At 36.5% G+C, this 15,288-nt stretch overlaps 2 protein-coding genes across 2 annotated transcripts; both read right to left on the bottom strand.

Moving 5' to 3' along the window:
• Positions 1 to 1,623: 1,623 nt before the first annotated feature.
• On the bottom strand, positions 1,624 to 4,376 carry LOC124447025. The gene is made up of 2 exons (XM_046997924.1): positions 3,382 to 4,376; positions 1,624 to 2,648 (listed from the first exon to the last, which is right to left on the bottom strand). Exons 1-2 carry the CDS (start codon positions 4,214 to 4,216, stop codon positions 2,002 to 2,004), a joined length of 1,482 nt encoding a protein of 493 aa, XP_046853880.1. The 5' UTR covers positions 4,217 to 4,376; the 3' UTR covers positions 1,624 to 2,001.
• Positions 4,377 to 5,144: 768 nt separating this feature from the next.
• LOC124446720 lies at positions 5,145 to 8,256 on the bottom strand. The gene is made up of 2 exons (XM_046997582.1): positions 7,296 to 8,256; positions 5,145 to 6,545 (listed from the first exon to the last, which is right to left on the bottom strand). Exons 1-2 carry the CDS (start codon positions 8,149 to 8,151, stop codon positions 5,899 to 5,901), a joined length of 1,503 nt encoding a protein of 500 aa, XP_046853538.1. The 5' UTR covers positions 8,152 to 8,256; the 3' UTR covers positions 5,145 to 5,898.
• Positions 8,257 to 15,288: the final 7,032 nt, after the last annotated feature.

Raw genomic sequence — 15,288 nt, 5'->3', positions numbered from 1 at the left:
TTTCGGGACATTTCATCACTAATATCCTTGAAAGTATGCGTTTACTTATAATAAACACTGCATAAAAATTGCCAAAAAATCTGAGGAACTTTAAGTTATCTTTCGTGTCAGCGCCATTAATATCTTCATAGCGCTCTGAAGATGAGGAAAACTGACCAGACTCAGACTGGCTCTAGTTTAGGGGCCTTATTGTCACTATAATGCCCCCTCCTGGAAACTGTCACTGCAAAATTTATTAATTTAGACTTCATTGTCTCAAATAAAGATTTTATTGTATTCTGCAGTATAAAACATCAAGGGATTTGCCTTGTATATCGTTATAAATAACAATTTATACATTTTAGAAAAAGTTCAGTCTGTTCAGATTTTAGTGTCATTGCTATAGTAAAAATAACCTAGTGCTATGAAAAAGAAGTTGTTTCATTCCTGAAGGCGTGGACGCTGGTCTCAAGCATTTCCACATTCCTGGGTTCTCATAAGTATGAGTTTGTTCTAGGTCAGACTTTTCACATGTACAGAAATCAAAAATTTCCTTAAAGTTCAATCACATTGATATTATATGGGTGTGTTTAGTAAGGGGCGTGATTTTAATTTCTTGGTAGGAGCCCAAGTGGTCCATGTTCCATGGTACTTATGGCATATAGGCTAGTCCGAGAATGAATTGGCAAACTCCGAAAGAAATATACGATAGGAAAACTTCCATACTGGAACAATGTCTTCAAAACTGCAAAATCTTTTCTAAATGTTTGATAAAATAGTTCAAGTTATTTTGTTTGGATGGTATGAGGTTGGAAAGTTTCTTTATTGGATTTCAGACATTGACCATATAAACGGCAAAAACATGATTTGATTATTTATAAACTAAATGGCAGCAACCTGCAACAACACACTCTAAAAACACGCTGGTAGACGATGTTTCGTGGACAATCAACTAGGAATACAGTCAAAATTTAAGCCCCATCAGGGTTAGAAATAACCAGAGAGTTTTTAGAGTGCAAATAAATGCCCTACATCCAGTGGCGTAGCTTTGAACCAGGCTGCCCCTGGTCTTTTTTAGAGTGGAGTGGCACAGTGGCTCCCCTATCTCTTACGACATAAACATTTTCCCAACACTCGTTATAATAGAGCACAATGGTCTTTCCTATTGATATAAAAATAAAGAAAAACACCAAATAGAGCTTTTAATTTATTTGCAGGAACACAATTTACGAATAACTTCGAACGAGAAACAGTGGCGTAGCCAGCCGGCAAGTTTTGGTCCTGCTATGTGAATTTTAGAACATTAGTGTTATTCTTTTCTTCAGAAATGTATTTTTTTACAGTGAGTGAACACAGAAATATTTACATAGCAGGACCAAATGTGCGGGCTGGCTAAGTCACTGCCTACAACGTACTTCGTTTGCTTGGCTACGTTAATGTAGGGGCGTCGGATACCGAACAATAAAAGAGGGGGAAAATTTTCAGAAATTTGGAATATTTACAACTTTGGCAGTAACATGTTTTCTTTTCATACTGTAAGCAGTAGATTCAATCCAAAAGTGCAAACACAGTAGAAAGTGATACAAAGTGCGTTATATGTTGCGAAAGAGCTTGCTGGAGTAAATAGCAAACACTGAAATCTTCTGCAGCTTTTCAAAGTTAGTTTTATTTTTGTATATACATTATGAGCTGTGACAAAAAACGACTATAAAACAGTCAATTTTTATTTTCCATAACAACGATACCATCATTTTATGTCCTTTTTCATTATGTCAGTATGTTTTGAGTTTCCTCCTAAAAAGTAAGTGGACACTTTTCCTTTATGAAGAAAAGTGAGGGAGTTTAGTCTGATGCCCCAAACGGTATGACCACAGAAGGTTAAAACAACATTCATTCTAAAAATACGTTTGCGGTTTGAGTTATGTGATAGCATGAATGTGTGTCTCCAGTCATAATATACTGCGGTTAGTGGAATAACAAATCGAAAAAATCATGCACTGAACGTTTTTGACCACGTGTATATCACCACAAGTGAGGGTTTTTGTCAAAAAAATTATTAAAAAGGTCTAGCAGTTCGGGACATTTTGAAGGTGCAGGGTGTAAAATGAAATCTTCGTCAGATGGAAATGAACAATCATCGCTATCCCTATCACGAAAACCGCAAAAGGTCTGCAGCGCGTGCTCCTTTCTCTCGACGAGTGATTTTCCTTTCATGCTTCCACTATTTATCTGATCGATAATGCCAGCTTGTTCAAATGATGATTTTCTACACCAGTTATACTTCCAAGTTCGACCGGATGTAACATTTATAAAAAACTCGCGCACGGTGGCTGTATTTCTCATAAGTAGAACGCCAGCGTTCAGCATTCTGTCCTTTGGTAGCCAGGAAATCAGAAGGTCTATCTCTTTAGAAGGCATAGCGGCCTCAAGAGATTTTTTCATGTCTATGAAGACTGCATCTGTATCGATCCAAAGCAACAGTTTGCAGTCAGGAAGATACTTAAAAATAGCGTGTACCTTATTCCAAACTTGGTGACAGGGTCCAGCATGATGGAACCCGTACGTCTCTTCCAGATAAGCGTAGCCGTGCTGCTCTGCATACTTTTGCTTGTTCTTACGTAGTCGAGGAAGGTTTGGATTAAGACATTCCAAATAAAATTTATGGCTTCCTGCAAGTCGTAAGGTCAAAATAGTAAAAAGTACTTGAATTGGTCGACACTCGGAATGAGAACAAAAAAAATCGTACCATGTTTAAAATAAATGTGCATATCCGGAGTAATGAATGAAATGATGCGATTTATGTAAAGGCACGTGATAAATATAGAATTATTAGGATGGCTCCTGACTTCCTATGGCTATGAAAATTACCGATGCATATTTTTGAGTTTTCAGATTATCATGAAACGTCTTCAGCTACTTCACAAGTCGCATCACTTAGACATACTTTGGATAAGATATGATGATACAAATAAATGAATTCGTACACTGTACATGCGAAAATTGAGTCGGACAGTAAATTTGTACAATAAATCTAAGGCAATGGATCATTTCTAATTAGCAAACGTAAAACATTATTCCTAGCAAGATGTAACTTCCAGAAACTTAAAAACTGGACCGACGCTTGCTTTTTGAATAATAACTGACAGTTTTACAACTTTCACGCTCTAGCTCCTGTTGCAATCATCAAACATCGACGTGGCGTTCGCCTTCCCACGTTCAAGCACAGCATGAGGTCTTAAGAACACTTTATTGCATGTAAATTTGACTGCAAGTCGTAAAATTGCATTCATGAATAATCTATAAACATGGCTTATATTTGGCTTCAAAAACCTTCACCATAAAACCACAAAAATCTTTTAACAATTTTTTACACAAATATGCAGTTTACCGGTTAAAACGTACCTGTTAAAATACAGCCTTCATGTTGCCGACAAATATGGCGATATTTATTATTCCAATTTTTAAAAATGAAGGACGGGTCATATGCAAAATTGCGATGATTGATAACGTCTAGAATTTCACAAGACACATTTTCTTTCCTTCTATGAAACTCAAACAAACGATCTGTGCCAGGAGGAGCACTATCCTCCTCTTTGGCCATTACTTCAGCAATACAAGACGCGTTCTTCGCACACGACGCCCAATTCGTTAAAAAGGAGAAGTGTCTAAACAAGCTGAATCCAACCACATTGACCACACATTGTCCTTCAGACAAGTGTCTCGACGTGCTCACAAACATGTACCCTTTAAGATTCAATTTTTTTGAGATGGCGGCCAACAAAAATGACGGTTCGGTATGCGGTTCAATCCAAACAGCTTCGCCGTACATGTTTACCATTTTTGTTAGTACAATGGGTTTTATCGCCGCTATATGATACAACCTGATGTGAAGGGGATGATAATGGTAAGGAAAAGGATAGACCTTCACGTTGAGTCGAACTTGACGTGTCAAATACTCCGATTCACATTTACGGAGATTTAAAGTCCATATAATGAGCACCAATTCATCCATGTCTTCATTTTGAGCGAGAGCTGTATCCATGAATTTCAACAGCCAGTCGAATTCATTGGAGGTTATAGCGGTTACAAAATGATAGTTGTCTTGTTTAATTCGATAGTCATTTGCATTAGCAATCAGCAAATCTTGATTATTGTGAAGCGACTGGATATAATAGAATAGGATAGTCACAGCCAACGCAACTGTAAAAACCTTATAGATCTTTCGTAACCTTAACATGACCTACACTTCATGTGTACAGATAATAGAAAGTCCGTATGAACGCCAGGAATTGCCAATAATCTGGATGTTCCCAAATACAAATGAACAATCAGTTCAGACAGTCAGCATGATCTTTCTACAGTTAAATGAAGCAAATGGAATAAACGCTTTTGTTGAATAAAATATGGAACAATTATTTTTGATTTTTTATAAATCTTACAAACAAATCATCTGGCAACGCTAATTATTCTTATACCCGCGTATTCGAAAAGCTAACTCACATCGACAATCATTAAAGTGTTTATATTACGCATTTTAGCCCCCCTTTTTTATTAGCTAAATTGAAAGACCTTGTTTCAGTGATTTTAAATCTGCAATTATAATTGAAATTAGATTGGTGAAGGTGATTTTACGGACGTTCAAAGTCGTGAAAGAACTTATATCTGTTTAAGTCCAGCGACATGTCATAGTTCTTCACATAATCCAAATTTTCAATTAAGCTCATAAAAATGGGGGCTAAAATTCGTAATATAAGCACTTTAAGTGCTACATTTGTAGTAAAATACTTCAAATCAAGCTATAACTGGAGTGAAAATGCCCCTTATGAATAATTATGTGGTGATTTTGAAGACGCCCTCTGTTGTGATGGGTGAGCTTTTAGAATCCAGATGTTAGATGTTAAGTGGGGTTTGTTTTGCCGCTTTGCAGTTTTGCCAACTTGCAAGGTGGAGGGCTCTCTCACTCATTCATATCAATAGAATTTTTGCAAAGTCAGACTTCGAGTGATTGGATTCTACTGCAGTTTAATGTACATGTTACGTATGTTTAGTACACGCAAAAACGCAAAACTGTTGAAAATTTTTCTTCTACTTATATTTCTAAAAACTACATGAGCACTTCATATATCAAATTTTTCAATCTTCCGAAATAATATTAAAAAAACACGTTTCAAAACCAAGATAATGGGGTATAATTTAGTATCTGACAGCTCTGGCTATAATATATACAGATATATTCGTAGAATCATACTAAGATTGCAAATTGTTTCATTTTATTGGCCATACTCCTTAACCTTAATTTCAATAGGTAGTGAGTAGCAAAAATACAAGGATCGGATTCCATCCTTCTTTTCCCCCAAGTTTCCCACGACATAAACTTGATTGTTTACATGATTTCCATGAAGTGATATCGCTTCATAGAAATCTCTAGTTTGAACCTGAAATGACGTCACAACGGTTGCACAAGTTATTGGCCGACAGGTTCTATTCTCTCAGACAGCGTCCACAAGATGAGGAGAATTTGCCTATCCTGCAGGTGCATAAAGTATTGTAAGCTACGTATGTGGACACATCGCTACTCCTGTAGCTCATATAACGCACAAGCACAAATGCTTTTCTGTTCCTGGGAATTTGACGTAAATTCTATCAGCAAAACATGGACAGTAATTCACCCGTAGGTTTAGCATATAGTGATCACGATTAAAATTTCACAATAGATTGATTTGTAAAACTAACAAATGAGAATATAACAGGAAAGTATTTACATGCGTATGCCAGGCAAACCCAGGCTTGATATTTTTCGTTTTAAGGTTGCTTACACTTTCAATGGTCAATTGTTAGCACTCTTTAGTCTTTACATCGATATCCTTTTTAGTAAGATAACGTACATGTATAAAGAGTGCGTTAGTGACCACGTGCATATTACCACAAGTGAGGATTCTTTTCGAAAAAATTGTTGAGAAGGTAAAGCATTTGAGGACATTTTGAAGGCGCAACGTGGAATATGAAATCTTCTTTAGTTGGAAATGAACAATCATCGTTGTCCTTGTCACGATAACCGCACAAAGTCTGCAACGCGTTCCTCTTTCTCTCGACTAGAGATTTTCCTTTCATGCTTCCACTATTCAGCTGATCGACAATGCCAGCTTGCTCAAAAGCTGATTTTGTACACCAGTTATATTTCCAAGTTCGACCAGATGTTACATTTATGAAAAACTCGCGCACGGTGGCAGTATTTCTCATAAGTAGAACGCCAGCGTTCAACATTCTGTCCTCGGGCGGCCAAGCAGCAAGAAGATCTAACTCATCAGAGTTCATAGCGTCCTTAAGAGATCTCTTCATATCAACAAACATTGCATCTGTATCGATCCAAAGTAACAGTTTGCAGTCAGGAAGATACTTAAAAATAGCGTGTACTTTATTCCAAACTTTGTGGCACGGTGCATCGCGATGGAACCCGTACGTCTCTTCCAGATAAGCGTAGCCGTGGTGCGCTGCATACTTTTGCTTGTTCTTACGTAGTCGTGGAAGGTTTGGATTAAGACAATCCAGAAAATATTTGTGGGTTCCTACGAATCAAATGGTAAAATATGTCAATTTCGGTGAATGAATTGTTTTACCAGGAAAAAATCGAATAAAAATGCACTTTAATTTTGAAATACATTCGTGTATTTCTGAAAATATGTATTCAGTGCAATTTTGTGTGCAGGCATGTGACAAATTATGCATGATTAGGATAATTTATGATGCAATATAAATTACGATACATAGATGCGAGTTTTGAGATCATGATTCATGATGAAGCACGTTTGATAGCTATATTACATGTTACACTACGTAAACTTAATTTTGATAGATAGTTATCGATTTGATTGGAATCAATCGATTGAAAATGTTCATGTCGTACATGCAAATTGCAGAAGTTTGAATGAGACAGTAAATTGGCGTATAAAATCAAGGGAGAAATATGATGTGTAATTAGCAAACGTAAAATAGTACCTCTTGTGAAAAGTTAACTCCCATAAGTTTAATTCAAAAACTAGAATAAGCTTTTATTTTTAAATAACAGCTTAAAATCTTATAAATTTCACGCTCTAACTCCTGCTGCAATCGTCAAACATCGACGTGGCAATCGCTGTGCCACGTTCAAAAGCACAGCATGAGGTCTAATAACACTTCATTGCGTGTAAATTTGACTGTTATGATGTTTCAATCACAAATAGTCTACCCAATTGTCAAAATTAGCTTAAAAACCTCTTAAAACACTAAGAACCTGTCATTTTGTACAACAATGCGCTGTTCATCGATTAAAAACGTACCTGTTAAAATACAGCCTTCATGTTGCCGACAAGTATGGCGATACTGGTTCCAATTTTTAAAAATGAGCGAAGAGTCATCTGCAAAATTGCGATCATACTTTACGCCTAAAATTTCACAACGCAAATGTCGTTTCTTTCTTACGAATTTGAACAATCGATCTGTGCCTGGTGGAGCATCATCATCCTTTTTGCCAATTGCTTCGGCGATACAAGATGCGTTTATAGCACATGACTCCCACTCTGTCAAAAAGGAGAAGAATCTAAGTAGGCTGAAACCAACTACATTGACCACACATTGTCCTTCGGGCAATTTTCTTGAAGTACTGACCATCATGGACCCTTTAAGGTTCAATTTTAGTGAAATGGCAGACAACGAGAATGACGGTTCGGTGTGCGGTTCAATCCAAACAGCTTCGCCGTACATGTTCACCATTTTTTTGAGTACAATGGGTTTTATCGCCGCTATATGATACAACCTGACGTGAAGGGGATGATAATGGTATGGAAAGCGATAGACTTTCACGTTAAATCGAACTTGACGTGTCAAATACTCCGTTTCACACGTACGCAGATTTAGAGTCCATATAATAAACATCAGTTCATTCACGTCTTCATTTTGAGCGAGAGCTGTGTCCATGAATTTCAACAGCCAGTCGAATTCACTGGAAGTTATAGCAGTTACAAAATAATAGTTGTCTTTCTTTATTCCACTGATATTGACATCAATAAGAGCCCCTGGTTCCTGGCTAACGTAAAGCGAATTGAAAAAATAGAATAGGATAGTCAAAGCCAACACGAAGAATAAGAGCTTTTTTAACTTTCTCATAGCCAAATACCCAATGTGTATAAATAACATAACGTCTTTACGGTCGCCAGCAACTTATTGAGCTGGAATTGCCAATAATACAAAGGAACAATCCGTTCAGCCAATCAGCGTGATGTTCCACAGTTATATAAGTCAAAGAGCTATAGAGCACATACTAGCGAAAATATATAGACCACTTATAAAATATATAATAGGTGTCCTTGACTTTTTGTATACCTATGTCTTGGAGGACGTTCGAAACTCCGAACTAGGTGAAGCCCGTGTAAAACGAGACGTGAAGCACAAGTTATGTACAACCATTCTAATTTTTAAGCGAATGACAGTAATTTTTGATCAACCTGCTTCGGGTATACGACAAATTTTAAGTGGGCTTTCTAAGAGCAATCTAAATGCTAATAAGATCATACTGAGTAAGTCTTCTTTATTCGCGAGCTCAAATTATTGTATCAAACTAATATATTTTGCACATATGTAAATACACATACTTGCCAATGAGAGCACCTACGCTTGTTTACGCAAAACTATAAATAACATGCAGATTTAAAAGGTGGTAAAACGAAATGTTACGATGTTGTTGCGAATATCTTAGGCATCTTCGATCTTTCGGATAGCCATATAGGCGATTAATTAAATACCTAAAGCCTGGTTCTCAAATAGTCGCCCGATTCGTTCACTAGAATTCCAGCAGATAGGAAAGAGTTCAATCCGGAAGACTGAATAAACTCAACCAAGACGACTGAAACGACACTGAGACCGGCTTTTAGCTTTCATAATGAATACTGAACAATCCTCGAGCACTCTTGAAATACTGTCATATTCTCACTTCAACTCTCACTAAAAAAATTACTGAGAAATTATTATATTTCAGATGACAAGTCCTTCTAGAGAAAAGTGTCCTTTATATTCAAATTACAGACGTCATCAGCCTCAATTTCATGTAATTTTGAACAACAATCCAATAATGGAAATCCATTTTTGATTTTTGAAAATATATAACTTTTGTTTCAAAAGCTATTTCAGCACAACAAAGAGCATATTTGTATAGACTAAAATTGATGTGAAAAAAATTACGCGAATATAAAGTCAATTACCACTCACTTTATTAAGCCAAGACTTTTGATTGTTTTTTCTTTATATGCGATCGACATTCGACATAAGTTTATTATGAATTGGTTTTTCGGACTGAATGAGACGAAACAACATGAATCGTCGTTTCAGCGGGCGCAGCAATTCGTAATCTTTTCAATCATGCGAAAACACCACCTTTCTTTTCAAACTTTATATGTTCGCCATAAGTTTAAGAGGTACACGCAATGCTATAAGCAACAAAGAGCATACATTCATTTCCAAAAATAACATTTTCGTCTTCAATTTCAATTTAAAAGAAAGTGATATCTAATTTCGTTTTCGTTTAGTCACACCACTTTTATCACGAGTTATTAACCTGAAATGCTTTACATTCTTATAATTTCCACTTGTATTCGGTCTATTTTGACGATAATTGAGTTATCTTGATTCACGTCCCTCAGTAAGGTGACTAGTTTGTTCAGACTGGAAAGGAGGGAGGGGGTGGCGATGCTTGCTCCAAGGGTTTCTTGAAAAATGCGTTTGTTTGTAGTTATTTCCAATATTTTCACACAAGCTTTGCGATAATATGAAAACCTCACACAGATACTGCAGAGCATGAGTGAGATTGGTATGTTATAGCCCTCCCAATAATTTTGTCTCCATTTTGAATTTTTTAGAGCTGTCTCAGCTTCCAACACTTGCACCAACTTTCAGGGTTTGGCGATCAATAGTCCTCCCGCCACTCAATGAAAAATATGCTTTGCCATCCCTGCTATTAGGTTTTGGGAAGTAGTAATCTACCTTTCTTAGTATTTAAGATGGACTTATTGCGGTTAAATCACATATGAAGTTTATAACGTCCATTTCACAAATGGTGGAACTACTTTCATATACACAGCGTATTATGTACGATTACATTAGTTGCTTTATGAAATATGGTTAATTTTAACTATAGCAATATTATGATGATAAATTTACTATTGTGATACTGTATTTATCATAATTATAGGAAGAATGACAAAGCGCACAATAACAATTGCTATTTACAACCATCCCTCCATTTTTTATCATATTTCGCAAAATCTCAAAATCTGTCATAACAACAGTTGCTAGGACATGACCTCTTGTTCCCTAGCAACGTCACAGCACAGTCATCACATGTTCAGTGGCAATAACCCATAAGTATTTCACAGAGCTCAGATGATACAGAGCATCATATCTACAATAATTCTTCTATTCATCCATATTTTCTGTCCGATAAATTCAAATGCTTTTCGAGGAGTATGTTTCGTGGATAATCCCCAATTGTATATAATCTAATCCATCGTAAAGCATTGGATTGAATCCTAAGTTGCAGATATAATGATCACATCTCCTCTAAAGATGCAATGTACGTAAAAACGGCAATCTTTCTCAATATATCTGTACAATTGATCCTGCTGTCATATTATAAGTAAATATCTTGGCTCTGATTCCTTGAAGATGATAAATAATTATCAAATTTTGCAAACAATTATCAACGAACTAGTGAAGAGACCTATCCCACAAATGACTACATACATTCTTCCTTATATAGATTACCTCATTTTGGCCGTAAACAACTAACATTATGATTTTTGTGGGCATTGTAGCTTTGTCAAAATAATTAGTCAAGAAACACCAAATCTAAACTGAAAAGAGCTACAGCAAAAAAAACTAACAGCTTGACTTCGTCGAAACTCTATGGTTGCAAGTGAGGCTAGCCGCTATCTTTTGACGATATATACAACCAAAATGTATTTTCTACGTTAATATATAGTAAATTTCAAATTGTTTGATACGATTCGTTTCTTAAACTATCTTTTAAGTAATGTTTGCCTTAAGAGTCTCACTTTTTGCCACTATTTAGTATGGCGTCCTTGCCTCACCTTGATAACGGTGGTAAGACATGTAGGGGATTGGGTAAGAAATCATTGGTGGGATTGTGGGCGAACTGAAACGACAAGGTCTCTTAACATACAAGACAAAGATCAACGCACCATAACAGTAACATCAAACGTCCGTAACGTGTGAAGGTTTTTTTCTGCACCTGATTAAAAAGCCTAGAAATCTTTGCTTGATGCAAAATAGCGAAGGTTAACATTTGCACAACGACTCTCGATGTCGATGAATGATAAAAAAATAGTTTTCATTTCTTAAAATGCAGAAATCAACTAAAACAACATTATAGCTCGGTATAAGTCAGGATTTCAAAGAAAATTCATACAACTGTACATTTCACGAACATTTAATATACCTTGTCTGTATTTGTGCAAAACATTATGTATTTTAAGTATTAAGAGACTATTAGTTACACGCGAAGACTAGATATTTCTATCTATTCATTCCACTGGATATCATTTTTTTTGTATCATTACGATCTGGCAATTGATTGAAAAAAGCATTAAGTTGAAAGTAACGAAGTTTTCACTAAATAACCAAAATTTTCTACAATCAGTTCCATTCGTCAGCGAAAGTCTTCTTCCAATTAATAAATTTGTCTACCCTTCGTGCAACCGGCCACTCTGCAAGAGCTCTCCGTGCATTAATTGTCGTCGTGGTACAATGCTCTTGGTTTAGAAAGTATTGAATTAAATAGCCATACAGTAGATTATGCAGTGTAAAATTTAAAAAAAAAGAAAAGCAGAACCAGTGTCTAATGTGATATGTTTACTTTGTTGCTAGAATTAGGTGTTTTGCAGTTGACAACAATTAGTATATCTGGGCTAAGCGTGTTGTTCTTTGACACACAAGATCGAAAGAATTTAAAAGATGACGATGAAATCGACTGCCACTCACTATGTATATGCCAAGAATTTTGATGGGTTTTTATATGGTCTACATCGGCATTCCCATCCGCAACCCACATGGAACGAAACGTTGCAAACGGTATGAGTGAATTTGATGTGTATGTTATGTCATAAACACTAACTGTTGTAGAGGTTGCACTGTATTGAAGTTTTGCTGTCGCCTTGCCGCCATATTCGTAATGAATTTCCGCTGTAGAAGATGGGAATGTTCACATTGTCCTCCTCCGCACAAAGAGTGCTGGTGCTGTTGCGAATTGCGATAGGAGAATTGCTGCATTGTGTACCACTAGTCAAAGAGTTAATGTTAGTGCACAGCGGATTTTGTTGAGCCGAAGAAATACAGTTGAGGTTGAGAATCGTCTTGTCGAGCTCAACACCATGTACATCCTTTTTCGCAGCTTTAAGTATCAGCTCGTGCGACCCAGAATAAAGCTTTGTTTTTTGCCCAACTATTCTCTTTTTTCTTACCACGTTCCAGTTCGAACCTGACTTCGACTCCTTATTGGTATTGAAAGAACCCACTAGATTTCCATCGACGTGAACCTCAATGACATCTGATCCTCCATCATTTGTATATGAGACCTCTTGTACAGCCACCGAACATGACGATTGCGTGGTAAATCGAATTTTTACCGATAGAGGCGAAACAAGATGAATTGTCGCTTGACATGAAGTTGCACTTCGTGGTTTTTTTTTGATCCTGTGTATTCACCATCTTCCGCTTCAAACTTTAAGAATTTACAATCGCTTTGAGAGAAATAAAACGTTGGCAACAAAACACAAAGCATAAACCTAGTTCCAAAAGCAACATTTTCGTATTTACAGTGCAGGAACAGTTCAAGAAGACAATGGTCTTTGATATAATGTCCGATTTTTCAAACAACTTATAGGAATAACTACTCCGTTAAATTTTTTAAAGATAGCAGTTGCCATGAGAATGGGCAAAATAACCTGCGATTTCTAAAAACATTTTTGTGAACTTGCATTTTAAATGATTTGTATTGAATTTTATTTGCATTTCAATTGAACTTTATTAATTCTCATTTGTATTAAGCTGTCTCCAAACGAGTTTCCCAGTATGAAAAATAAAAGCCATGAATTTTTTTTAGACACAAAAAGATAAAGGCAACCAGTCTATCATGACGGTTTTTAAAATTTATAAAAAAACATATGGATAGCGCGTTCTGATTGGTTGATGACCGTGTTTAGATTAGCGGGCCACATAAACACGGTAATTCGTGTGGTCGCAAAAATTTTTGTTTGAAAATAACTTAAATCAACATTGGTGATTATGAAAAACCTTTGAAGTGTTTATTCCCGTTGCACTTTATTCAAGCGATACAAACAAGTTTTAGCAGGAATTCTCTCTCTGATCTAGAAAGTCATATTAATGTTGAAATACATGGTCTTAATCAGTGGGTAACAGTAAATAAGTGAAGCTTAAATATTGGCAAACAGAATTCATGATCATTGACTCACGTCAGCGGCTGGCTGTCTTTAAAGATCACGACTTTCCTGTTACTGTCAATCATACAGTAGTAAAACAAGTCAAATCGGCAAAAACTTTAGAAAATATTGTGGATGAAAATCTTACGTGGCGGTGGCACAGTATAGAGAACATACAGTAGGGCCACTTCATTGAATTTTTTTGTGCCACGCATATCTCATTGCGCATGTGATTACCATAGTGGCAGCCAGTCAATTGCAATTTCTGACCAATAGGAAAGATGAAATGGCTTACGGCAGCAGTAATCTTATTAAATCTACAGCAGCCAGTTGCACAACGAAATGGCTCTACTGTATATTCCCTATACTGCGGTGGCGTAGCTCTGCGGACGCAATTACCAAAAACATCTCATTTGGCATTAGTGCACTCAATATTTCATCATAAACACTAACTAATTAAATGAAGATATGATCTTCGCACTTTGCTGGACAATTTAAGCAATCGTCTCAGGACCTGAAAAAATCAGGTGACTCAACGGGATTCGAACCCATGTTTACATGAGCCCAATTGCTTAAATTGTCCAGCAAAGTGCGAAGATCATATCTTCATTTAATTTCAAACACCGCACTGCATAAAACATTCATAAACACTAACTGTTGTAGAGTTTGCACTGTACTGAAGTTTTGCTGATGTCTTGCCGCTATATTCGTAATGTATTTTCATTGCGAAATGTCAACACGTATATTTACTCTTGAGATAGACGCATATGGACGTAATGGATTGCGTGTTGTCCAATGATGACAGAATAGCCAATGGTATGCTCTAAACTTCATTGGGTGGAAATGAAAAAATAAGGCTGGGGCCATCTGGGTAGAGTACAATTTTTTTGTATCTCTCCTACAATATCCGCCATTTTAAAGGGGTTAAATGTTTCAACCTTAGACCTCGAAATCTTTTCCAATGGACACAACCCAACATTTCATTTTGTCTTTCCAAAACTTTACTTCGACATTGCGACTTTGTATGTCAAATAAAGTCAGCCTAACAATTTTGCTTTGTCATGCTGACTCATAGTAATTAGATCATTTTATTTTTAGTTAGATTAAATACGTCATATTTATAATAAGGGCAATACGTCATAACTTTTAAGTAACTTTCAGAAGTATATAAACAGCGGACAGTTGGAGTAGAAAAAGTAATGGCAAAAGATTGATGTAGAGACAGAGATTGCTACACTGAGATACCGAACGTTTTTGATAATTGCCTATTTGTTGCTGGACTCATTGTCGTGAGGATTTAAGGACAGATACAGGGGCCGCTGAGAGGTTTGAAAAGTGAGGGGGCAAAAGGTCGCAGAATCGGATTGTTAGCAGTTGTTTTCAACTGTTTTATCAGGAATCGTTCAGTATACAAAATTTGTTTTGATTTCGTTTGTATAGTTTATATAGTGCATTTAGACTGAGTGCCCTGCTACGGTGCTCAGGCACGGGCACCAATATGAACACAACATTTTGATGAAGAGGCCAGGTATGGGCATCAGGAAGAGGTAGTACCCAAGTACCGTGCTCGGGCACCAATGTGAACGACAACACCTGAGTAACGTGTACAGAGAGGCACGTATTCAGCACATGGTTTTAAAACTTGTTTACAAAACATGAAATTATAAATAAACGAAGCTGGTGGGTAATACGTAGTGTGAAGGGCCTGCATATTTTTGCCCGAACCCGGGTATAGTACTTCGGCAATCAGTCTAAACGTGCTATAATTGATCAATCTAACGTCAACTAAAAAATGAAAGTAAAACATAAGTGAGATATGAAATAC

Source organism: Xenia sp. Carnegie-2017, unplaced genomic scaffold (assembly GCF_021976095.1).
Source record: "Xenia sp. Carnegie-2017 unplaced genomic scaffold, XeniaSp_v1 HiC_scaffold_22, whole genome shotgun sequence".
Taxonomy (NCBI): domain Eukaryota; kingdom Metazoa; phylum Cnidaria; class Anthozoa; order Malacalcyonacea; family Xeniidae; genus Xenia; species Xenia sp. Carnegie-2017.
Note: the sequence above shows the minus strand (reverse complement) of the source record. Positions and strands in the feature narration are given on the sequence as shown.

Excerpts from the sequence above, each read along its gene's own strand:
- LOC124447025 (XM_046997924.1), bottom strand. The coding sequence starts at position 4,216 with ATGTTAAGGTTACGAAAGATCTATAAGGTTTTTACAGTTGCGTTGGCT. Across the intron at positions 2,649-3,381 it reads TGAAGGCTGTATTTTAACAG|GAAGCCATAAATTTTATTTG; the intron begins GTACGTTTTAAC and ends TACGACTTGCAG.
- LOC124446720 (XM_046997582.1), bottom strand. The coding sequence starts at position 8,151 with ATGTTATTTATACACATTGGGTATTTGGCTATGAGAAAGTTAAAAAAG. Across the intron at positions 6,546-7,295 it reads TGAAGGCTGTATTTTAACAG|GAACCCACAAATATTTTCTG; the intron begins GTACGTTTTTAA and ends TTTGATTCGTAG.